Below are 25,377 nucleotides of genomic sequence, written 5' to 3'. Positions count from 1 at the left end.
GCCTCCAGATTGTGAGGAAATGTCAAGGAGTCCACATATTGTAGGAAAGGGCTCCAGGTCTCATGAAACACCCTGAGTGAGCCTTGAAGTGAGTACCTAAGCCTCTCAAGTTTGAGATCGTAAAGCACCTCGCGGACCCAGCGGACATGCGAAGGGGGACGGGGGAGCTTCCAGTTCAGCAGGACCAGCCTGCGTGCTAATAGGGTGGTAAATGCAATGGCCCGCTTTAGTGCACTCGGCGTGTCTGAGGTTGGGGGGAGACCAAATATTGCCGACATGGGATTTGGTGTGACGGTGTATCTGTAAGCCCTCGATAATGTATCAAATACATCTGTCCAAAGTGCTGCGAGCACTGGGCATGACCAAAACATATGGGCATGATTGGCAGGAGAGAGATCGCATCTGCTGCAGGCATCACTAATAGAAGGATAGATTTTGGCCAGTCTGGCATTGGTATAATGGACCCTGTAAACAATCTTGCATTGAATCAATCTATGGCGGGCGCAATTAGAGGACAAATGGACAAGAGACAATGCCGACCTCCATTGTTGTTCCGTCATGTTTAGGTTTAGAGTGTCTTCCCACGCAGTTTTGACAGTATTGGACGGCTTTGAGGATGCTGTCCAAATTGACTTGTAAAGGCTTGAAATGCATCCATTAACAAAAGGGTCTTTGGAAAGAAGAACATCCAGAAGAGTTTCTGGTGGGCGATTTGGAAAATGAGGAAACAGTTTTTTAACATAGTCCCTGATCTGGAAGAAACGGAAGAGATATTGATTCGGGAGGGCATATTTCTTTGACAATTGTTCAAATGAGGAAAAGAGGCAAATGGAATATTATGTTGTTAGCCTTCAAGATCTTACTGTAAAAAAAGGTTTGCTGATTCTCTGAGTCACTTAACACACTCTTAACATTTAACATACCTCATACATCAAATTGACCCAGGAACATCATCTCTGTTCCTCACAAATGAACATAACAGGAGGGTTAACAATGGATTTATTTCAATTTATTTCTAATATAAGTCGCTGCGGAGTATAAGTCGCACCCCTTGCCAAACTATGAAAAAAAGGACGACTTATAGTCCGGAAAATACGGTCAGTAAGATACATCTTTATGCTAAACTCAGCAAACAAAACAAAAGACTTAAGAAAAAAATTTAATCCAACAAATCACAACCTGTTTTGAGTTTAGTTAGAAACACCTGATCAGGGGAAAATAAGCTGCAAATTTGTTGTTTATAACTCTTTTTTTATAAAGTGGATTTTTTCTGTCTCAGGTTTTCCAGCAGAGTGATTTCTTGTCTTTCGTGTTTAATGGAAAGTATAATGTCTTTGTGGAAATCTGATCCATGGCGGGCTTTTATTGTGGAGGGTATGCATGCACAGCACAAGCAGCAGCTGCAGTTGAGTGGCCTGAGACCACATCCTGTTACATCAATCTGTCTTAGCCTGCAGAAAATTCCAAACACACAACTGCTTTAACTAAAGTGCAACTTTATGAACATCCATTTCGTGCTAGAAATTGGACAGATATTCAGATGAAGATTAGAAGGAGAATACGAGCAACTTTTTTACAAGAACTGAGCTGAGATTAAACCCCCCCATGCAAACCAGCAGAACCGTGGTGATGTAAAAAAAAAAAACTAGAAAGATGGCAGAGGAAAGATGTTCTATGATGAGAAAGGACCCCCCCCCCACACACACACACACAGATCCCAATCAGGCCTGTGCTCACCAGCAGGGGGCAGCACATGCAGCTTTCAGCACCACCACTGTGGACTTCAACACCCATCAGTGTCTCCAAAATGTAGGAAGTTTTGTTAATGAGATCAAATGAATGTTCTTTTCTTTCTATTCTTTTATAAGGTCTAAAGTGAAAGTATTCCTTCAGAACTCCTTAATCAACTGACGGCTGAAGTTCTATTACACCAAACAGACTCGGGATTGCTGCCCCTTTCCCTGCTAGCGTCACAGCCTCAAACAAAACCAGACAGGTGAATTTTGTTTTCCCGCGGTGTCCGTTCCTGCGTGTCCAACAGAATAGACAGAACCTCCTTTATCTTGTCAGGAGCGGCAGCGGTCTCCAAAGCTCCGGGCCCTTCTGCGCGTAAACATCCTGGCATTCAAACTGACACTGCAGCCAAACGCGCGCCGCCGCTAACGGAGCATCTGCAGCAGCTGCAGGGCGGATCTCTTTGTGGCGCGCAGACAGAACATGTACTGAAAGCTGATAACAGGGAGTAGACATGCGCGCCTGATCATCGAGAAATTTCGTTTGTGATGGCTATGTTGATCTGAAAACGAAATGGGAGGCTCCGCCTTCCTCTTGTCTCTATTTTTAATACACAGTCTGAGAGGATCGACATGTTATCGTTATGTATAACTATTTAAACATTTTTGGATCAATATAAAAATTTCACCCTGTTTGACATGAGAAAAATGTTTAAAGACAACAATGGGTCAGAATGACTTTTTTAAGTCTAAATTAAATGATGAAGCAAGGCAGAGATGTTGGACATGAAAAAGACCCGCTTGTCCTTTAATCTAGACCTAAATCGCTTATATGTACTTTTTTTAATTCAAGAATTTTTTTGTGGTTAATATCCATGCCTTTGCGCAACGAGGCTTTTTACGCACAGCTTTCCTGAGAGCCGTGGACACACCTGGACATGTTCTTCTCCCCTCCCGAGTCAAATAAAGACCTTAGTTCATTTCTTGTAGCAAAATGAGTTTCTGTACATAAGTGAAATGAACCCAACGCAAGTTGTTTCTGACTCTGCTGCAGCTGATCAGCCAAAATGAAGACATGACTTTTACCTGGAATCTTTCTTAATGAGTAAAAACAAGAAAATGAACATTAAAATACATAAAGCTAATATTGTATGAGGTTCCATTTGTGCCAAAAATCTGTTTTTGTGTCCACTGTCTATGTCTTTGGTCGTCTCACTTTGTCGTCAGGACTTAGCAACCGTTGCTACTGTCGATAGCTCCGGTCGTTAGCTACTGTCGATAGCTACAGTGTTTGCTACTGTCGATAGCTACTGTCGTTAGCTACGGTGTTTGCTACTGTCGTTAGCTACGACGTTTCCCCGTGTTTTGTCGTTAGATGTTCTCGTTTTTCAAATTTTGCCAAAGTCGTCAGAAAAGTCCTTTGTACGGCCGGTAAATTTTTTCCTGTACTACCACGGAACGAAAAAGAAATGTTTATCAAAGCAGACGTCAGGGTTAACCATGACAACACGTTTTTAAGATGAACTTTATTTTGATATTCCCTCAAACGCGTATTGCCAGAAAGGGTGGGGGGGGGGGGCATGCATACAACGCTTGAAACGAAAACAAAGTGGCGCATTACCGCCACCACCTGATCTGGAGGCGAACTACTTCTATTTAACGCGGAGAATGACACATAATAAATATGAACATTTTACGAAGACTATTTATGAATGTGCTGTGTTCTGATCATGAAAAACGTGGTTGATTTATTAATAATAAAATTACAAACACATTGGTGTTGATTTAATGTATTTGTTCAGAAATAAACCCTCAATCTAGCCACAGGGGTTGCAAGCCAGTAACTTCTGTGCCGGTCCCAAGCCCGGATAAATAGAGAGGGTTGCGTCAGGAAGGGCATCCGGCGTAAAAAATTGCCAAAATAACCATGCGAATCATCCACAACACTTTAGACATACCGGATCGGTCGAGGCCCGGGTTAACAACGACCGCCACCGATGCTGTTAACCTACAGGGTGTCGGTGGAAATTTGACTACTGTTGGTGGAAGAAAGAGGGGAGGCAGAAGGGTCCGTGGCCAGAGAGAGAAGGGAAAAGGCAGGAACATAGGTTTGAGAATAGGGACTCTTAACGTTGGCACAATGACAGGGAAAGGCAGAGAGCTGGCAGACATGATGGAGAGAAGGAAGGTAGATGTACTGTGTGTGCAGGAGACAAGGTGGAAGGGCAGCAAGGCACGTAGTATTGGAGGAGGATACAAACTGTTCTATCATGGTGTTGATAGGAAGAGAAACGGGGTAGGAGTGATTCTGAAGGGGGAGTTTGTAAACAGTGTTCTAGAGGTGAAAAGAGTCTCAGACAGGATGATGAGCCTAAAGTTAGAAATTGAAGGGGTGATGGTGAATGTAGTCAGTGGGTATGCGCCACAGGTTGGCTGTGAGTTAGAAGTGAAGGAGAGATTCTGGAGTGAGTTGGATGAGGTCATAGAGAGTTTTCCCAGAGGAGAGAGAGTTGTTATTGGAGCAGACTTTAATGGGCATGTTGGTGAGGGCAACAGAGGTGATGAGGTGATGGGCAGGTTTGGTGTGAAGGAAAGGAATCTGGAGGGACAGATGGTGGTGGACTTTGCGAAGAGGATGGAAATGGCTGTAGTCAACACTTACTTCCAGAAGAGAGAGGAACATAGAGTGACATACAGAAGTGGAGGTAGGAGTACTCAGGTGGACTACATCCTATGTAGACGAGGTCATTTGAGAGAGGTTAATGACTGCAAAGTGGTGGTAGGAGAGAGTGTAGCCAGACAGCACCGCATGGTGGTGTGTAAGATGACTCTGGAGGTCAGGAAGAAGAAGAGAGGGAAAACAGAAAAGAAGACCAAGTGGTGGAAGCTACAGAATGAAGAAACTTGTGAGGAATTTAGGCAGAAGTTGAGGCAGGTCCTGGGTGGTCAGGATGAGCTTCCAGAGGACTGGGAAACTACAGCAGAGATTATCAGGGAAACAGGTAGGAAGGTGCTAGGTGTGTCATCTGGAAAGAGGAAAGACGGTAAAGAGACTTGGTGGTGGAATGAGGAAGTACAGGAATGCGTCCAGAGGAAGAGGTTGGCTAAAAGGAAGTGGGATGTAGAAAGGACTGAGGAAGGTAGACAGGAGTACAAGGAAGCGCAGCGTAAAGTGAAGAGAGAGGTGGCAAAGGCCAAACAGAAAGCTTACGATGAGCTATATGACAGGTTAGACACAAAGGAAGGAGAGAAGGACTTGTACAGGCTAGCCAGACAGAGAGACAGAGATGGGAAGGACGTGCAACAGATAAGGGTGATTAAGGACAGAGATGGAAAGGTGCTAACAACCCAAGAGAGTGTACAGAAAAGATGGAAGGAGTATTTTGAGGAGCTGATGAACGAGGAAAATGACAGGGAAAGAAGGGAGGAAGATGTGGTTGTTGTGGAGCAGGAAGTAGCAGAGATTGGAAAGGATGAGGTTAGGAAGGCTCTGAAAAGGATGAAGAGCGGAAAGGCCGTTGGTCCTGATGACGTACCTGTGGAGGTATGGAAGTGCCTAGGAGAGACAGCAGTGGAATTTCTAACAAGGTTGTTCAATAGGATTTTAGAGAGTGAGAAGATGCCTGAGGAATGGAGGAGAAGCGTTCTGGTCCCAATCTTTAAGAACAAGGGTGACACGCAGAACTGCAGCAACTATAGAGGAATAAAGTTGATGAGCCACACAATGAAGCTGTGGGAAAGAGTAGTGGAAGCCAGGCTTAGGAAGAAGGTGGAGATTTGTGAGCAGCAGTATGGTTTCATGCCCCGTAAGAGCACCACTGATGCCATTTTTGCTTTGAGAATGTTGATTGAAAAGTACAGAGAAGGTCAGAAGGAGCTGCATTGTGTGTTCGTAGATTTAGAGAAGGCGTATGACAGGGTGCCGAGGGAGGAGCTGTGGTACTGTATGAGGTCGTCTGGAGTGGCAGAAAAGTATGTCAGAGTAGTTCAGGACATGTATGAGAGAAGTATGACGGTGGTGAGATGTGCTGTAGGTCAGACAGAGGAGTTCAAGGTGGAGGTGGGACTACACCAAGGATCAGCTTTGAGTCCTTTTTTGTTTGCTATGCTGATGGACAGGCTGACAGACGAGGTAAGACAGGAATCTCCCTGGACAATGATGTTTGCGGATGACATTGTAATTTGCAGTGAGAGTAGAGAGCAGGTGGAGGAACAGCTAGAGAGGTGGAGGTTTGCTCTGGAAAGAAGAGGTATGAAGGTCAGTCGTAGTAAGACAGAATACATGTGTCTGAACGAGAGGGATCAAGGTAGAAGCGTTAGGTTACAGGGGACTGAGGTGAAGAAGGTGCAGGAGTTTAAGTACTTGGGGTCAACAGTTCAGTGTGATGGGGATTGTGGAAAAGAGGTGAAGAGGCGAGTGCAGGCAGGTTGGAGCGGTTGGAGGAAAGTGTCAGGAGTGTTGTGTGACAGAAGAGTGCCAGCAAGACTCAAAGGAAAGGTGTACAAGACAGTGGTGAGACCAGCTCTGCTCTATGGGTTAGAGACGGTAGCAGTGAGACAGAGACAAGAGGCTGAGATGGAGGTAGCGGAGATGAAGATGTTGAGGTTCTCCTTAGGAGTGACCAGGTTAGACAGGATAAGGAACGAGTACATCAGAGGGACGGCTCATGTTGCCTGTGTCAGCGACAAAGTCAGAGAAGCCAGACTGAGATGGTTTGGACATGTTCAGAGGAGGGATAGTGGATATATTGGTAGAAGGATGTTGGAGATGGAGCTGCCTGGCAGGAGGGCAAGAGGACGGCCAAAGAGGAGATACATGGATGTCTTAACAGAGGACATGAAGTTGGCTAATGTTAGGGTAGAAGATGTCCATGATAGAGTGAGGTGGAAAAGGATGATTCGCTGTGGCGACCCCTGATGGGAAAAGCCGAAAGAGAAAGAAGAAGTTCAGAAATAAACCCTCAAGTCATTAGTCCATGGCAATATTTATTTTTTTGCCGCTGAACGATTTACGGGGGCCTTGCAAGGAGGCCTTTAAAATATCTTTGATGAGTTACCTTCTCAAATTTTTGTGGGTCGAGTCACTAATTATGAATATAACAGTCGAAAACTGACTGGTTTTTGAGCTTTTCTTTTTAATCTATTTATGTGACCATGAGATGGCGCATTCGGGACCACATAAGGCTCTTATTAGCCCGTCTGATCCTCGTTTATCCATCAGATTTGTAACAACATATTTTATAAAGATCAGTCATTTTTCAAAATAATTTGAAATAACAGTTTCATCACAAGATTAAATTAAAGCCATACTCTAAATAACTTTAAACGGGAACGTGAAACCGTTGTACGCTGCACCCCCCCCCCCCCTTTCTGGCAGTGCGCGTTTGCAGGATTGTCAATAAAGGTTTTTTTTTTTTTAAAGTGTTTTGTTCCGTGATAATACGGGAAACAATTTATCGACCGTACAAAAGACTTCTCTGACGACCTTTGCAAAATTTGAAATACAGCAAGATCTAAGGACACGACATGGTGAAAGAACGCAGCAAACGACACTAGCAACGGTTGCTAAGGATCTTCCTGACGACACGTGAAACGACGTAGCAGACGACATTAGCAACGGTTGCTAAGGATCTTCCTGACGACATGGTGAGACGACGTAGCAAACGACACTAGCAACGGTTGCTAAGGATCTTCCTGACGCCGTAGTTAGACGACATGGGATAAGGACAATGACAAAGATAAAGTTTAAGGATAAAGCAAGCATATACATCACAAAGTTAATACAAAGTAATAATCAAAGAATCATGGACATGCAGAAGATATTGCTTAGTAATACATAGACATGAACCAATGTAAAATGAACTCGTTCAATAGACATAGACAATGAGCCCAAAGCATAGACAGTGGACGCAAAAACACGATCAGTAGACATAGACAATGGACCAAAGACATAACAGTAGACGCAAAAACACATTTTGATATTTTTGGCACAAATGGAACCTCATAATATTGAAATTAACCGGCAATTATAGACACTGTTGTCCTTTTTATGTAGAAAAGTAAAAATACGTGAAGAAAACTGTGATCATTAATTATTGATGCAAATGTATCCAATTCCCCGAATATCTCTACTGTTTTATTGTTAAAAAGTAAACAAATCATATTTGCTGTATTCAAATTTGGTTTCCAAAATGAAAACAATCCAAAAAAAAACTTAAATTCAAAGTTAAAAAGCATCCTGATGTTTATCTGTGGTTTTAGTTTCCCAAAAGAGTTTTACGTCGTCTTTGCATTACTGAAGAAAACCTCCACATTAAACCAGATTTACTTTTCTGTGTTTATTTGCAGTAGCATGCATACAACCAGACATGATCCATAAAAAGCATGCATTTGAAAAAGCTTTCAAAGTGAAAAACATCAAACATCCATTCCAAAAAGACAAGGAGACATTAATGAAACATAAAAAAATAGAAAACCAACCCCCCAACAAACATTTCATAGTTTGGATTCTCCTAAATCTGATGCAAAAAAAAGCTCCTAAACTCTGGAACATTCTCTGTTACCATGTTCCACTGCCTCGGATGAAGCTTTTTGTCATTGGACATGCATGCCTCCCTCATGACGAAAGATCTCTACTGGCAGTCTTTCAGAGCTTTCTCCATCTCACTCCACACACGGTTCATCTTGTCCTCCCACTCCTCCCTCCGACCCTCCACGTCGTCGTCGATGAGGACGGCGTTGGCCATCAGGGTGATGCAGCCGATGCTGAACAGGTAGAAGAGCTGATGGCTGAGCTTGGTCATGGTGTCCAGGTCATTGCCTGAGTACTGCTTGTACACCTCCAGGATGGGTTTGCCAAAGACTTTGGCCCCACCGGTCACGCTGTCGTACAGCGTGTTCAGATGCTGGTCGCCCAGCTCATCCTCATAAGTCTTCTCAAACTCTAGCCTATACTCATTCACTTTTTCATTTGGGGCATTGATCATCTTCATATACTTCTCATACTGCCACTTCAGGCTCCTCTCCACTTTGCTGAACTGTTGGTCAGCCGTCTCCTTCATGATCGTCTTCATCGTCTGCTCGTTCTGCTTGGAGAGCTCATCCAGGCCCTGGTGGATCAACTGGAACTCATTCTTTAGGTTCTCAATGCTGTCATTCTTGTCGACAAATTTCAAAACCACCCCAATCAAGGAACCAGCGATACCGATGGGTGGGAAGAACACGGAGGCTACTTTACAGGCAGCTTTTAGGACATTCAGGCCCATAATGGCAGCTTTCTTGAGCTTGGCTTTGTCCACTTCCATGATGCTGCAGCTGATGCTGACAGAAAGGAAGAGAGAGATTTATTGTGAAGGCTTTTGTTCTATCATTCAAAGGAATCTGCACTGTTTGCTGGGCCAAATTAAAGCATCTCCTAGGTTCTTTCACAACTTTGAAATTCCATTTTTATTCAAATTTGACGTTTAAATGTTCTTTGAACAACTGGAAGACTGTATTTTATGCAACACATGCATAACAAAGAGAAACTGTTGACAATTACAGTTAAATAAAGCATAAAAAGGAGCAGCAGCTGCAGTGGAGCGGCCTCAAACTGAATCTTCATTCTGTCAGTCTGAACTGCAGAAAAACCCAAATGCACGACTGTTTCAGCAAATGTGCAGCTTCATTCATGTTGAAACTTACATCAATTTCACGCTGGAGTTTTGCTGCTTTTGATCCCAACAACTTCTGAAAGAAGAACAGATGTTTAGTTGAAGATGGAAAGGAGAGAAATAAGAACTGAGCCGAGCTTACAGCTCCTCATGCAAACCAGCAGAACTGCTGGCTGCTTCCAAAACAAGAAATGCGACAAAGGAAAGAAAATTCCAGCAGCTGAGCTGGAAAAGTTTCTTTCTGAGTTGACATGGATGCAGTCTCAGAGGAGAACTGGTTTAGTATCTGTTTAGATATTAAGCAGGAAACTAAAGAAACCTGACACAGAGTCTGATCATGGATCCATGGATCCATGGATCGTATGCATCTGTGTTCACCACCAGGGGCAGCACTTGCAGCTTTCAGCACCACCTCTGTGGACTTAAAGCTTCAACCACCATCATGTAAATGTCTCCAAAAATGAGATCAGATTTACAAGATTGTTTCTGGAATGTCTAAAGTGAAAGTGTTCTGTCAGAACTCCTAAATCTGTTCAACTTTACTTAGTTTCCTCTAATCTTTTACCAAAAACATTTTCATTGTGTTCTTTTTTCCAGACGATCTTCAGCAGCAGGAAGCAGTAATGTTTTTCTGCAGCTTCCATCAAACTGAAGGATAACTGCAGGTCAGAAATGATTCATTCATCTTTCACAGAGTTCATCTCCAGCGCGCCTCCACCGTGCGCCTGAACTCATCACCTGCTGTCTCCTGTCAGTTTGTTGGATCTTCCTGACTGGGTGGAGCTGCCTTCAGGAACCAAACCATAAACAAATCATTCAGCAGCAGCTGCAAGTTTGATCTTATTTATACCCTGCCTTATTTCCTTGTTGAGCCACCAAACACAACTAATCCACTAAGATACACCTGAAAGCTTTAAATTTTCTAGCAAATCCTTAACTTCAGAGTCTCTTTTTGCCTCTCATCCAACGTTGGCACCATTGGAATCAATGGAAGAGAGGATTTCTTACCTTTGTGACAGACTACAATTCCAACGTCTTGGCTTTGAAAGCAGGCTAGCCTCCTCCTCTTTTTAAAGGATCCTTGCAGAAAGGACACTCCCATGTTTGTTGAGTGTGTAGGGGTGGTCAAATGTGAAAATAACAAGAATTAAATTCATTTATTACGACACAGCGTTAAAGAAGGGCTTTTTAAAACTTTATTCTCTTGAGCAGAAGTTTGAGGCTTTGTAATATTTTCTGGAAGAATCCCTTAACACCTTTGTGCCTGAATTTATTTGTCAATATAGTTTTCAAAATCCTTTTTTCTTCTTCTTTTAACCCTGGTGCTATCCTATGGGTCAAGATGACCCCACCCTTACATTTACGTGTTCTCCCTACCATGACAAAGGTGGATAAAGGTGGAGAGGATTTCATGTAATCCATTGAACCAGTGAAGATCACAAATCATAGAAGAAAAAAGGTTCAGCGCGGTGTCTAGTGGGTCTAGATGACCCCCTCTCCCAATGTTATTGTGCCTAGGATAGAACAAGGGTTAATGTGAAACTAATTTAAGTGTAGTGTCCTTATTTATTGGTTCATTGCGATTTATCGACATTCGCCGTGAAGAAGTTCAGGAGCTGAATCGAGCAAAACTTAAAAAAAGTGGAAATAAAAAATACAACTACAAACTGCTCATGTTCATTAAAAAGATACATGTTTATGCAGAACCAGCAAACAAACAAAAGAATTATGAAAACAATAAAACAAATGACAAACTGTTTTAGGTTTAATAAGAAAACACCTGATCAGGGGAAAATAAGCTGAAAATGTGTTGTTTATATTTTTTTTATAAAGTGGATTTGTTTTTGTCTCAAGTTTTCCAGCAGAGTGATTTCTTGTCTTTCATATTTAATGGAAAGTATAATGTCTTTGTGGAAATCTGATCCATGGCGGGCTTTTATTGTGGAGGGTATGCATGCACAGCACAAGCAGCAGCCGCAGTTGAGTGGCCTGAGACCACATCCTGTTACATCAATCTGTCTTAGTCTGCAGAAAATTCCAAACACACAACTGTTTTAACCAAAGTGCAGCTTCATGAACATCCATTTCTAGCAGAAGTTTTGCTGCTTTTGATCCCGGCGACTCCTGAAAGGACAGATGTTCAGATGAAGATAAAGAGGAGACTCAGAGCAGCTTCAATACAAGAACTGAGAAGAGCTTAAAGCTCCTCATGCAAACCAGAAGAACTGCTGGTGATGTAAAAAACTAGATAGATGGCAGAGGAAAGATGATCGATGAGAAAGGACACTCAAAAACCCCACACAGATCCCAGTCAATTCAATCCGATTTTATTTATATAGCCCTATATACAGCGGCCACCAAGGCCCTGTTTTATGGAATAAACTCCCAGCTCATGGAAGAGAGGCCGACACAGTTTCTACACTCAAAGTTGGGCTCAAAACATTCCTCTTTGGACAGGCTTATTGTTAGACTAGCTAGTATTCAGAGATTACTTAACTTTCCTTTAACCTGTTTGAATTAAACTTAACAATAACAATTAGTTGCTAGAAGTTAGACGCTTGGGAAAGGATGGTGCAATGGGGTTCTGTCCTCTATTCTTATCTACTTCTACTCTATTCTCGATCATTTGTTTATCATTTTGTTCTCCATGCCTCTGTTTGGTTCAGTGCGATTCACGTAGTGTCCATTTTTTTTTTTGTGAATCCAGATTCCAGTTGTCTCATCTGTAGTCCTGTACTTGGTTGTGGACCCTACATCTGTCACGTCTCGCGACTCCAGTCGTCTCCCAATTCCATCTGGATGAAGCCCATCTGCCCGACTATTCAAACATGTAGTTGTAGAGTTAGATAAGCTAATTCTTCTCTAAGAGTTCTGGTACATCGCCTGACCGTCCTGGGGGAGGATCCCTCCTACATGTGGGCACCCCTGAGGTTTCTTCTTTCTTTCCAAATCTGCTTTTTGTTTTGTTTTTGTTGTTTTTTTTGTGTTATTTTTTGAGGGGGGGTTCCTTACCGAGGAGGGTCTAAGAGCAGGGATGCCCAGTTTAGTTTAATCGGTTTAGTTTAACCATCATCCGTTGAATTCTATGACTTTATGTTCTTTATAATTAATGTTGACTGTACAATTATAGGTATCAAGCCCATTGAGATGGCTATTGTTACAGCGGGGAAAATAAGTATTGAACACGTCAACATTTCTCTCAAAAAACACATTTCTAATCGAGCTATTGACACGAAATTTTCACCAGATGTCGGCATCAACCCAAGTAATGCACACATAGAAAGAAATCCAAACATTTATGTCCATAAATGAAGTTATGTGTAATAAAGTGAAATGGCACAGGGAATAATTATTGAACACATGAAGAAAAGGAGGGGTAAAAAGGTCTGGCAAGCCAAGAAAGCAGCTGGAGTTTGTCAGTATTCAGAAGGTTAACCTGCCCCCTATTAGTACAAAGTAATATCAGCTGGTATAGTCCTGATTGATGCCTTTTAAAAAGGTTTCTCACCAGCAAGGTGTTAGACAAGAAGCATTGCATGATGGGTAAAAGCAAAGAGCTGTCCAAAGACCTACGCAACCTTATTGTTGCAAAACACTCTGAAGGCATTGGTTACAGGCGCATTTCTAAACTTCTGAAAGTTCCAGTGAGTACCATTGGGGCCATCATCCGGAAGTGGAAAGAACACGGCATTACCATAAACCTGCCACGGCCAGGTGCTCCTCGCAAGATTTCAGACAGAGGAGTCAGAACAATCATCAGAAGGGTTCTCCAACAGCCCAGGACCACTCGTGGAGAGCTTCAGAAAGACCTGGAATCAGCAGGTACCGTTGTTTCAAAGAAAACAATAAGTAATGCACTCAACCGCCATGGCCTCCATGCACGCACACCACGCAAGACTCCATTTTTGAAAAAGAAGCATGTTGAAGCTCGTTTGGAGTTTGCGACACAACATTTGGATAAACCCATGACATTCTGGGAGAAGATACTCTGGTCAGATGAGACCAAAATTGAACTCTTCAGATGTCATAAGACACAACATGTTTAGAGAAAAAATTCAAAAAAAACAAAAAGCAGATTCGGAAAGAAAGAAGAAACCTCAGGGGTGCCCACATGTAGGAGGGATCCTCCCCCAGGACGGTCAGGCGATGTACCAGAACTCTTAGAGAAGAATTAGCTTATCTAACTCTACAACTACATGTTTGAATAGTCGGGCAGATGGGCTTCATCCAGATGGAGTTGGGAGACGACTGGAGTCGCGAGACGTGACAGATGTAGGGTCCACAACCAAGTACAGGACCACAGATGAGACAACTGGAATCTGGATTCACAAAAAAAAAATGGACACTACGTGAATCGCACTGAACCAAACAGAGGCATGGAGAACAAAATGATAAACAAATGATCGAGAATAGAGTAGAAGTAGATAAGAATAGAGGACAGAACCCCATTGCACCATCCTTTCCCAAGCGTCTAACTTCTAGCAACTAATTGTTATTGTTGTTAAGTTTAATTCAAACAGGTTAAAAGAAAGTTAAGTAATCTCTGAATACTAGCTAGTCTAACAATAAACCTGTCCAAAGAGGAATGTTTTGAGCCCAACTTTGAGTGTAGAAACTGTCGGCCTCTCTTCCATGAGCTGGGAGTTTTCTCCATAAAACAGGGCCTTGGTGGCTAAAGGCTCTACCAACTGTACTTTTACAAATTCTAAGAACAGAGTGATTTCTTGTCCTTCATATTTAATGGAAAGTATAATGTCTTTGTGGAAATCTGATCCATGGCGGGCTTTTATTGTGGAGGGTATGCATGCACAGCACAAGCAGCAGCCGCAGTTGAGTGGCCTGAGACCACATCCTGTTACATCAATCTGTCTTAGTCTGCAGAAAATTCCAAACACACAACTGTTTTAACCAAAGTGCAGCTTCATGAACATCCATTTCTAGCAGAAGTTTTGCTGCTTTTGATCCCGGCGACTCCTGTTGTTCAGATGAAGATAAAGAGGAGACTCAGAGCAGCTTAGATACAAGAACTGAGAAGAGCTTAAAGCTCCTCATGCAAACCAGCAGAACTGCTGGTGATGTAAAAAAAAAAAAACTAGAAAGATGGCAGAGGAAAGATGATCGATGAGAAAGGACACTCAAAAACCCCACACAGATCCCAATCAGGCCTGTGCTCACCAGCAGGGGGCAGCACATGCAGCTTTCAGCACCACCACTGTGGACTTCAACACCCATCAATGTCTCCAAAATGTAGGAAGTTCTATTGACGAGATCAAATGAATCTTTTCTGAAATTTCTAAAGTGAAAGTTTTCCTTCAGAACTCTTAAATCAACTTCTCCATCTTTCACACGCAAAAAACCAAATCATTCTGTTTCTGTTTCCAGAGAACCTTCAGCAGTGGAAAGCATGAACATTTTTCTGCAGCTTCGATCAAACTGAAGGAAAACTAAATGATTCAATCATCTCCATCGTGCCTCTACCTCCGTCTCGTTTATGATTTAGGAACTCCATCATGGCTAATAGTGTTCCACCCCCAAATCGTCGTAAAATTTTAAGGACACCAAGCAGCACAACAGACCACATACTCCATTCGTATTTACTTTTGCTCAATGTTTATCTCCATTGTTTAAAGTGGTGGGAGGTGTTACGGGTGTGTTGATGAGGGGGTTTATTTGAGATTAAATTCATTTTAACTGAAAAATCCTAAAGAAATGAATGGGAAAACCTAAATACGCATGAAGGGAATCCAAAAGCGCACAGGAGCTTCCACACTTAAGGGGCAGAAAGTTCTCCAAACTTTCAGTTAATGTGAACGTTCCAACTATTCCACTTAAACTGGTAGATAAATATGAAATTATCGTAACTTTCCTGGTTTACACTCAAACATAATCGGAAACGTAATGATTTTGGCACAGAGTCAGAGGATCGAACCGCGGGTTAAAGATTGCGCAGAGACTCCACAGACGAGCTTCAAGAAAAATAGTTTTTTTTAACGATGGAATTTCAAAGAAAGACCCTTAAAGTCACAGAAATGGGTTGAATTATAAGAGAAGATTGAAACAATGATTTGAGTTGCAAACGCAGCCGCAGCGCGCAGACTAAACTGCTTCCCCCGCAGGAGCAGGACGAGTTCTGCATCAAACCAGCCAGAGTTCCTGTTGAACTACGATGAATATCATTACGTGTTCTTGTTTGGGGAACTATTTTGTTTTGCGCACAGTTACCTGTCAGTATAAATAAAGGCGGAGCCACCTGCTGCGACTTCTTCGTGGTGACAAGGTTGATGGCTGCCGGAAAGCTGAAAGTGCCTCCAGTCTCGTTTGTATCAGTGAATACTCCAGAGAAATGTCTGAACCTGAGAGCACAGGTGGGAGCACGCGCGCGACTCGGGAGCTGTCCGCTGCAGGAGATTCAACAGGTTATGGGCCCAGTCGAATGTTAAGCACGGCCATACACGGACGCGGACTCCCGCCGCGGTTCGACGGAGACGAAGCACGCTACCACATATGGGAGGCCAGATTTTTAGCGTACTTGAAAACGCTCGGCCTGAAGGAGGCTATTATCGGGAGCCAGCAAGCGGGGGCTGCAGACCCAGAAGCCGGTAGGAAAAACGAGCTGGCTTATGCAGAACTATGTGGTTGCCTGGATGATAAGACGCTAATGCTAATCCTGTATGAAGCGCCAGACGATGGAAAGAAGAGTCTAGAAATATTGAGACGCCATTTTGAATCAGAAGAAAAACCGCGGATTGTTGGACTTTACACAGAATTAACCAACGTGCTGATGGCTGATCAAGAGGAGCTAGCAGATTATCTAGCACGTGTTGAGAAGATTGTGGCAGCGCTGAACAGAGCTAAAGAGACCCTCAGCGACGCACTGTTAGTGGCCATGGTGTTAAAAGGACTCACAGATGAATATGCACCATTTTCTGTGCATGTCACACAGACAAGAGAGGTTCTGACCTTCAGTGAGTTCAAGGCTAGGTTGAGGAGCTTTGAATGCTCACTTCGCTACCGCTCAAGGCCACGAGCAGACGAAGTAATGACAGTCAACTACAAAGCAAAGCAGACCAAACCAAGGAATAATGAGAAGAAATACTTCAACGGTGAATGCTTCATTTGCGAGAAAGTTGGACACAAAGCAAAAGACTGCAGAAGCAAAGCTAAGAAACCACAGCGGAACTTCAGGCCTGCTTACACTCAAAATAGCAACAAAATGGCCATCCTTACGGACACTAGGCTGAGCACCGCACAGGCCAGAGACGAGCACCCTGCTGAGCGGGAGACCTTCATACTCCGGGCGAGTGAATGGCAACCTCACTGTGCACAACCAGAGGGATTGCTTGTGGACAGTGGTGCATCTGCTCACATCATGACCAACGAAGAAGCATTCATCAGGTTTGACGAGACGTTTCGGCCCAAGGACCACGTCATGCAATTGGCAGATGGAACCCGGATTGCTGGCAGTGTACTGAAAAAGGGGGACGCCCAGATCAAACTTACTGACAGCAATGGCAGAGTGGTGAGTGTCCAGCTCACAAATGCACTTTTGATTCCTGGATATCCACAAAACATTTTGTCTGTGGAAGCTGCATCTTCAAAGGGAGCAAACTTCAACTTTGAAAAGAACAACAACAAAATGATACTTCCCAACGGTACGACATGTGAAATGAAGGTAAAAGACAGATTGTATTACCTGGATGTGGCAAAAGAGAACTGTGATGATACCTGTAATGCATGTTATGATCTCAAAACTTGGCATGAAGTAATGGGTCATTGTAATTATGATGACATAATCAAACTCGAAACAGTGGTGGATGGAATGAAAATCAAAGGTAAAAAGTGTAAGCCTAATGTGTGTGAAACATGCCTGCAGGGAAAATTCACTGAAAGCAGAAACAGGGAAGCAGATGTAAGAGCTAAAGCACCGTTAGAGCTCATCCATACAGACCTGGGTGGGCCTATAGCCCCAGAGTCACTAGAAGGGTACAAATATGCCATCACCTTTACCGATGATTTTTCTGGTGCCATTTATGTGTATTTTCTGAGGAGTAAGAACAAAACAGTTGAAGCCACAAAGCAGTTCCTAGCAGATACAGCAGTTTATGGCAAAGTAAAACGCCTAAGGTCAGACAATGGCACAGAGTTCATTTCTGAAGAGTTCCAGTCACTACTCAGAGACAATGCTATTAAGCATGAAAGATCTGCACCTTACTCCCCCCATCAGAATGGGACTGCGGAGAGGAACTGGCGCACATTGTTCGAAATGGTGCGCTGCATGTTGATAGAATCAGGCCTGCCAAAAGAGTTGTGGCCTTACGCAGCTAGGACAGCTGCAGTTGTAAGAAACAGGTGTTATTGTAAGAGGACAAGGGAAACACCATATTTTCTTTTTACTGGAAAGAGACCGAATCTGTCAAAAATGAAAAAGTTTGGTTCAGATTGTGTGGTGTATGAACAAAACAAGAAAAAGCTTGACCCAAAAGGCAAAAAGGGAATTTTTGTGGGTTTCGATCGCCATTCACCAGCTTACATGATTTATTTTCCAGAGTCAAACAAAGTTCAGAAACACAGGCTGGTCCAGTTTATAACGAGTGAAAAGACTGAGAGTCAGACACAGACTGACCAAGCGGAGGACCAGTACATGGAGTGGGTACCTACACTACCTGAACTGACAGAAACGCAGACACAAAGAGAAGAAACAGACAAGGAAGAGAGCACAAAACCAGACACTAACGAAGACACTGACACACAGACTCAATTTTCAACTGGTAGAGCTAGAAAAAAGCCTAAGTACTTGGAGGACTATGAGTGTGTGGTACATGACCGTGAGTTGACTATTGACTACTGTTACAGGGCTACAGTTGGACTGCCACAAACCTTTAAAGAGGCTCTGGCATCACCATCAGCAGAGAAATGGAAAAAGGCCATGAGAGATGAGATGGCAACATTTAAAGAGACTGACACCTTCTCACTTGTGCCGTTACCAGAGGGTAGACAAACAGTGGGGGGAAGGTGGGTGTATGCTCTTAAAGAAGATGACACAGGGAAAGAAACTTACAAAGCCAGGTATGTGGCAAAAGGATACAGTCAGGTGGAAGGACTTGACTATTCTGAGACATTTTCCCCGACAGCTGACTTGACCTCATTGCGTGTTTTGATGCAGCTGGCTGCACAGCATGACCTGACACTACACCAAATGGACGTTAAAGCAGCATACCTGCATGCACCTATTGATTGCGAAATATACATGGACCAACCAGAAGGTTTTCAGGTTAAATCAAAAAATGGGGTTAAATTGGTTTGCAAGTTAAACAAATCTATCTACGGACTCAAACAGTCTGGTAGGAATTGGAATCTCATGCTTCATGATTTTCTACTTGAGAACAATTTTGTGCAGAGTCAGACTGATCACTGTATTTACACTAAACTCTCTGAGGAGGAAAAGGTCATCCTGTTAGTGTGGGTTGATGACATAGTTGTGGCTGCAAGCAATGAGGTGTGTTTAAAGGAGGTCAAGGAAAAACTAAAAAGTAAATTTAAAATGAAAGACCTCGGGCAACTTGCTCATTTTCTAGGAGTTGATTTCTCACAGGGAAAGGATTCTGTTCGAATGAATCAAACCAGGTACATTCTAAAAATCTTGGAAAGGTTTGAAATGTCTGATTGCAAATCAAGGGCAACTCCCAGTGAAATCAAATGTGATCTAACTCCAGAAGGGGCCAAAACAGATCAGAGGAAATACAGGGGCATGTTAGGAAGCCTTATCTATATCATGACCTGTACTAGGCCGGACATAAGTTGGATTGTCAGCAGGCTGTCTCAATACATGTCTGATCCCAGGGAAAAACACATGACAGCACTGAAACATGTGTACAGATACTTACAAGGAACCAAGGATTATGGACTGTGTTATAATAAATGTGACACTGAACTTGAACTGATGGGCTACTCTGACGCTGATTGGGCTAACGACCTAGAGGACAGAAGGAGTACTACAGGCTATTGCTTCAGCCTTAGCCAAAACGGAGCCATTGTGTCATGGAAAACAAAGAAACAGCAAACTGTTGCTCTGTCAACGTGTGAAGCTGAATACATGGCATTAGCCGCCGCCATTCAAGAAGCGCTTCACCTCTCACAACTTTTGAAGGATATGGACCCCAACTTTGAACCAACAACCAAACTGTTCGAGGACAACCAAGGGACTATACGCCTAGCAAGGAACCCTGTAAATCGCCAGCGGAGCAAACATGTGGATATAAAATACCATTTCATCAGGTCCAATGTGTTGCAGGGTAAAGTTGTTTTGGAGTATTGCCCGACAGAAAACATGGTTGCAGATGTGTTCACGAAGTCTGCTCCAAGAGCCAAGATTGAAAAGTTTAGTTCTTATATGTTTGGAAATTAATACTGATGTTATGTGAAAGCCTGTGATTTCATCGAGTGGGGGTGTTGAACTACGATGAATATCATTACGTGTTCTTGTTTGGGGAACTATTTTGTTTTGCGCACAGTTACCTGTCAGTATAAATAAAGGCGGAGCCACCTGCTGCGACTTCTTCGTGGTGACAAGGTTGATGGCTGCCGGAAAGCTGAAAGTGCCTCCAGTCTCGTTTGTATCAGTGAATACTCCAGAGAAATGTCTGAACCTGAGAGCACAGGTGGGAGCACGCGCGCGACTCGGGAGCTGTCCGCTGCAGGAGATTCAACAGTTCCTTTGAGCACGGAGGGAGAGCCGCATTGTTGGGTGACGGCTGAGGTTCTATTACACCAAACAGACTCGAGCATGTTCTGGTAGGGATCGCTGCCCTTTTCCCGCTTGTGTCGCAGCCTCCAACGAAACCAGGCAGGTGTATTTGGATTTACGGCGGCGTCCGCCTTCTTGCGTGTCGGGTTCTCAGCAGCAGCTGCTCCCAGAACCTCAGACTCGACTGCAGTATGAAGGGAAAACATGTGTCTGAATTGACGAGCTTCATACTGCAGCCGCGGCATATCGCCCAATCTGCTTGCGTCCTACTTGCGGATCAATAATAACCGCTTTGTCAGAACAGGCAGAACAACCTCATTTATCTTGTCTGGAGCGGCAGCGGTCTCCAAAGCTCCGGGCCTCCTGCGCGTAAACATCCTGGCATTCAAACTGTCGCTGCAGCCGAACGCGCGCCGCCGCTAACGGAGCATCTGCAGAAGCTGCGGAGCGGATCTCTTTGTGGCGCGCAGACAGAACATTTACTGAAAGCTGATAACAGGGAGTACACATTCGCGCCTGGATCGATTAATCACGTTTGTGATGAAAGGAGAGTTTGTTGGGTCTGTTGATCTGACAGGAAAACGCGGGGGTAGTACCGGGACACGCAGGAGGCTCCGCCTTCCTCTTGTCTCTTTTTTCTTTACGCTGTCTCTAAAAGGATCGACATGATGCAGTTATGCGTAAATATATAAAAAAAATGGATACATTTTTGACATGAGAAAAATTTTTTACAGAGAAGAGCGTCAGAATTATTTTTTAAGTTTAGAAGATGAGCTCAGAAACAAGATGGACTGAGATGTTGGACGTGGAAGAGACTCGCTTGTCCTTGAATTGCTTTAGAGATTAAAGAAATCAAAACTAAACCTCATTTTAATTTGAAAATAGATTGTTTCAAGCAAATCAAAGCAGAACTAATACAAAAAACAAGACAACATGAATGTATACAGTATATCTACATATATATATTTTAATTTCCATGCCTACAGATGCGCAACGAGACTTTTTACGCAGCAGCTTTCCTGAGAGCCGTGGACAAACCTGGACGTGTTCTCCCTTCCCGCGTCAAATAAAGACCTTAGTTCATTTCTTGTAGCAAAATGAGTTTCTGTACATGAGTGAAATAAACAGAACGCAAGTTGTTTTCTGACTCTGCTGCAGCTGATCAGCCAGAATGAAGACATGACTTTTGCCTGGAATCTTTCTTCATGAGTAAAAACAAGAAAATGAACATTAAAATAAATGAAGCTAATACTTCACATTAAAATTAACCTGTAATAATACTACAGGACAAATATACTGTTGTCCTTTTTATGTAGAAATGTAAAAAAACGTGAATGCCAATGCAAATACATTGATGCAAATGTATCCAATTCCCCAAATATCTCTACTGTTTTATTGTTAAAAAGTAAACAAATCATATTTGCAGTAAAACTTAAATCCAAAATTAAAAAGCATCCTGTTGTGCATGTCTGGTTTTAGTTTCCCAAAAGAATTCACAGCATCTTTGCATAACTGAAAAAAACAAATCCACATTAAACCAGATTTAGTTTCTGTGTTTATTTGCAGTAGCATGTATACAACCAGACATGATCCATAAAAAACATGAATTTGAAAAAGCTTTCAATTATTTTTCTTAACTGTTGCTGCAACAAAGTGAAAAACAAACATCCATTCCGAAAGGACAAGGAGACATTAATGAAACATAAAAAATAGAAAAACCGTTACCCCCCAACAAACATTTCATAGTTTAGATTCCCCTAAATCTGATGCAAAAAAGCTCCTAAACTCTGGAACATTCTCTGTTACCATGTTCTACTTCCTCAGATGAAGCTTTCACCATTTTGTCAGCGGGATTTTAGCTAAAATAGGTTTTTATTTTGACAAGATTTAGTAATTTTAGGTTTATTTAATATTTAACATGTTTTATCCATTGTTGTTTTTGACCTGTTAATTTTAGGCATTTTCTTTTTCAGTGTTAAATAAACTTCAGTCACTAAATGAAAATGTACTGGCTCACTGAGGCACGGTTAGAATAAAGCTAAAAATATTTGACATGACTTCAGATGTCAACTTAAGGCGATCAGTGATTTAAAGAGCATCTCGCACACAAACTGCAAAAGCTTCAGTGGGAGCAGCTCTGGAGATGGTGTAAACAAACAAACAAACAAACAGACATTTGACTCCAAGTCTTGATTCTATAAAGTAAAAACTGTCTTTTTATTCTGACTACAAGCAGAAAAAAATAAAGTTTTCAGCACAGCAACATTGGAATATTAGTTTTACAAAAAAGGTTTGTATAAAATATAAAGCACAGATTGATGTCCCCCCTCCCCCCTCCCCCTGTAGTGTATTTTTTAAAAGAAGCAGAAACTTTCTTCACCAAAGTGCTGTTAGTTAGAAACTAAAATCCACAGTATACAGTTCCACTAAAGAGTTAGATCCTTTAAAGTTTATATGTTTATGTCAGAATTACATAATTTAGTGAAGCGCCACGATGCCAGAGATCGTTTTTACATTTACATTACGGTGATTTCAGTGAATAGATATGTATCAGGTATGCCTCCCCCATGCAGAAAGATCTCTACTGGCAGTCTTTCAGAGCTTTCTCCATCTCACTCCACACACGGTTCATCTTGTCCTCCCACTCCTCCTTCAGGCTCTCCACGTCGTCCCCGATGAGGACGGCGTTGGCCATCAGGGTGATGCAGCCGATGCTGAACAGGTAGAAGAGCTGATGGCTGAGCTTGGTCATGGTGTCCAGGTCATTGCGCGAGTGCTGCTTGTACACCTGCAGGATGGGTTTGCCAAAGACTTTGGGCACACCGATCACGCTCTCGTACAGCGTGTTCAGATGCTGGTCGCCCAGCTCATCGTCATAAGCCTCCACAAACTCTTCGCTTCTCCTCTGCACGTGCTCCGGCGGGGCACTGATCATCTTCATGTACTTCTCATACTGCCACTTAAGGCTCCTCTCCACTCTGCTGAACTGTTGGTCAGCCGTCTCCTTGATGATGGTCTTCATCGTCTGCTGGTTCTGCTTGGAGAGCTCATCCAGGCCCTGGTGGATCAACTGGAACTCCTTCTTTAGGTTGTCAATGCTGTCATTCTTGTCTACAAATTTCAAAACCACCCCAATCAAGGAACCGGCGATGCCGATGGGCGGGAAGAATACGGAGGCTGCAGAAGCAACAGCTTTTAGGACATTCAGGCCCACAATGGCAGCTTCCTGCAGCTTGGCTTTGTCCACTTCCATGATGCTGCTGCTGATCTGCGACAGACAGGAAGAGAGAGATTTATTGTGAAGGCTTTTGTTCTATCATTCAAAGGAATCTGCACTGTTTGCTGGGCCAAATTAAAGCATCCCTGAGCTTCTTTGAAATTTATTAAAAATTTTACATTTAATGTTCTTTGAACAACTGGAAGACTGTCTTTTGTGCAAAACATGCATAAAGAAGTGAAACTGTTGACAATTACAGTTAAATAAAGCATAAAAAGGAGCAGCAGCTGCAGTGGAGCGGCCTCAAACTGAATCTTCATTCTGTCAGTCTGAACTGCAGAAAAACCCAAATGTGTGACTGTTTCAGCAAATGTGCAGCTTCATTCATGTTGAAACTTACATCAATTTCACGCTGGAGTTTTGCTGCTTTTGATCCCAACAACTTCTGAAAGAAGAACAGATGTTTAGTTGAAGATGGAAAGGAGAGAAATAAGAACTGAGCCGAGCTTACAGCTCCTCATGCAAACCAGCAGAACTGCTGGCTGCTTCCAAAACAAGAAATGCGACAAAGGAAAGAAAATTCCAGCAGCTGAGCTGGAAAAGTTTCTTTCTGAGTTGACATGGATGCAGTCTCAGAGGAGAACTGGTTTAGTATCTGTTTAGATATTAAGCAGGAAACTAAAGAAACCTGACACAGAGTCTGATCATGGATCCATGGATCGTATGCATCTGTGTTCACCACCAGGGGCAGCACTTGCAGCTTTCAGCACCACCTCTGTGGACTTAAAGCTTCAACCACCATCATGTAAATGTCTCCAAAAATGAGATCAGATTTACAAGATTGTTTCTGGAATGTCTAAAGTGAAAGTGTTCTGTCAGAACTCCTAAATCTGTTCAACTTTACTTAGTTTCCTCTAATCTTTTACCAAAAACATTTTCATTGTGTTCTTGTTTCCAGACGATCTTCAGCAGCAGCAAACACTTATGTTTCTCTGCAGCTTCAATCAAACTGAAGGATAACTGCAGGTCAGAAATGATTCATCTCTAACAATCATATCAATAACATTTTTGTCATAAACACAAGTGTGTCAAATTGCATTGCAGTCAACCGTTTGAATCGGCTGTTGAATGAGTCCTGCTCAGCAGTTTGGCCCCTGCATGCACTGGGGCCCTGAACATGAACACTGCTGGGGGAGTGCTACCACCTCTGTCTTACCGGTTTCACACAGAGGCCATCTTGGATCTGAGCTCTGGATCTAAAACAAGCCTGAGAGCTTTCACAGAGTTCATCTCCAGCGCGCCTTCACCGTGCGCCTGAACTCATCACCTGCTGTCTCCTGTCAGTCTGTTGGGGCCTCCTGACTGGGTGGAGAGCTGCCTTCTTCAGGAACCAAACCAGAGCTGATAGACACCTAGCAGCTGCTATTTAAAATTATATAGTAAAAGGAAAAGTTTTCAAAGCTTTTCTGTTTATTTGTGACTCCTAAAGAGCCCAGCATCCTCTCCGCTCCCTGTGCGCAGCCGCGTCTGGTTCCCTTCTGCCACCCTCCCTTATTTCCTTGTTGAGCGCCACCGTTGGGCCCTGATCCTCCCTGCCACACCAAACACAACTAATCCACTAAAAATCCACCTTAAAACTTCAAATTTTCCAGCAAAACCTTAACTCCAGAGTCTCTTTTCGCCTCTCATCCAACGTTGGCACCAATAGAATCAATGGAAGAAAGGATTTCTTACCTTTGTGACAGACTACAACTCCAACGTCTGGACTTCGAAATCAGTCTATACTCCTCCTCTTTCCCATGAATCCCTGCAGGAAGGAAACTTCCATGTTTGTTGAATGTGTAGGGGTGGTCAAACATGAAAATAACAAGAAAATAAACCCAGTTTAAACAAATTTTTTACTTAAAATACAATTTCTTCCCAAGAAAACCCAACCTCCCATATGGGTTGAAATTCTGGGTTGAAAAATGGAATAAATTGTAAAATTCTATAATTGTAATGACAGTGTTCCACCCCCTAAAATGTCGACTT

General features: G+C 42.9%; 1 protein-coding gene and 1 long non-coding RNA gene across 11 annotated transcripts in view; one reads left to right on the top strand and one right to left on the bottom strand.

The window, feature by feature from the left end:
- The window catches only part of LOC105356044, a 33,976-nt gene that overhangs the window by 5,149 nt on the left and 3,450 nt on the right, over positions 1-25,377 (top strand). For 2 of the 3 annotated variants that reach the window (XR_002875033.1, XR_002875034.1), the window contains exons 3-4: positions 9,983-10,050; positions 24,305-24,372. This is a non-coding gene — a long non-coding RNA (uncharacterized LOC105356044). The remainder of the gene's footprint in view (positions 1-9,982; positions 10,051-24,304; positions 24,373-25,377) is intronic. The other variant, XR_002875035.1, reaches the window with a different exon arrangement.
- LOC101165422 lies at positions 8,052-25,370 on the bottom strand. 8 transcript variants are annotated; one of them, XM_023964713.1, is made up of 3 exons: positions 25,081-25,370; positions 23,747-23,791; positions 8,052-9,052 (listed from the first exon to the last, which is right to left on the bottom strand). In XM_023964713.1, the coding sequence occupies exon 3, from the start codon at positions 9,035-9,037 to the stop codon at positions 8,366-8,368; it is 672 nt and encodes a 223-aa protein (XP_023820481.1). In that variant the 5' UTR covers positions 9,038-9,052; positions 23,747-23,791; positions 25,081-25,370; the 3' UTR covers positions 8,052-8,365. The 8 variants fall into 8 exon arrangements, with proteins under 8 accessions (XP_023820481.1, XP_023820482.1, XP_020566113.1 ...); XM_023964714.1 differs by having other exon boundaries at positions 23,747-23,788; XM_020710454.2 differs by lacking the exons at positions 23,747-23,791; positions 25,081-25,370 and adding exons at positions 9,417-9,461; positions 15,608-15,717 and having other exon boundaries at positions 8,052-9,053.

Source organism: Oryzias latipes, chromosome 16 (assembly GCF_002234675.1).
Source record: "Oryzias latipes chromosome 16, ASM223467v1".
Lineage (NCBI taxonomy): Eukaryota > Metazoa > Chordata > Actinopteri > Beloniformes > Adrianichthyidae > Oryzias > Oryzias latipes.
Note: the sequence above shows the minus strand (reverse complement) of the source record. Positions and strands in the feature narration are given on the sequence as shown.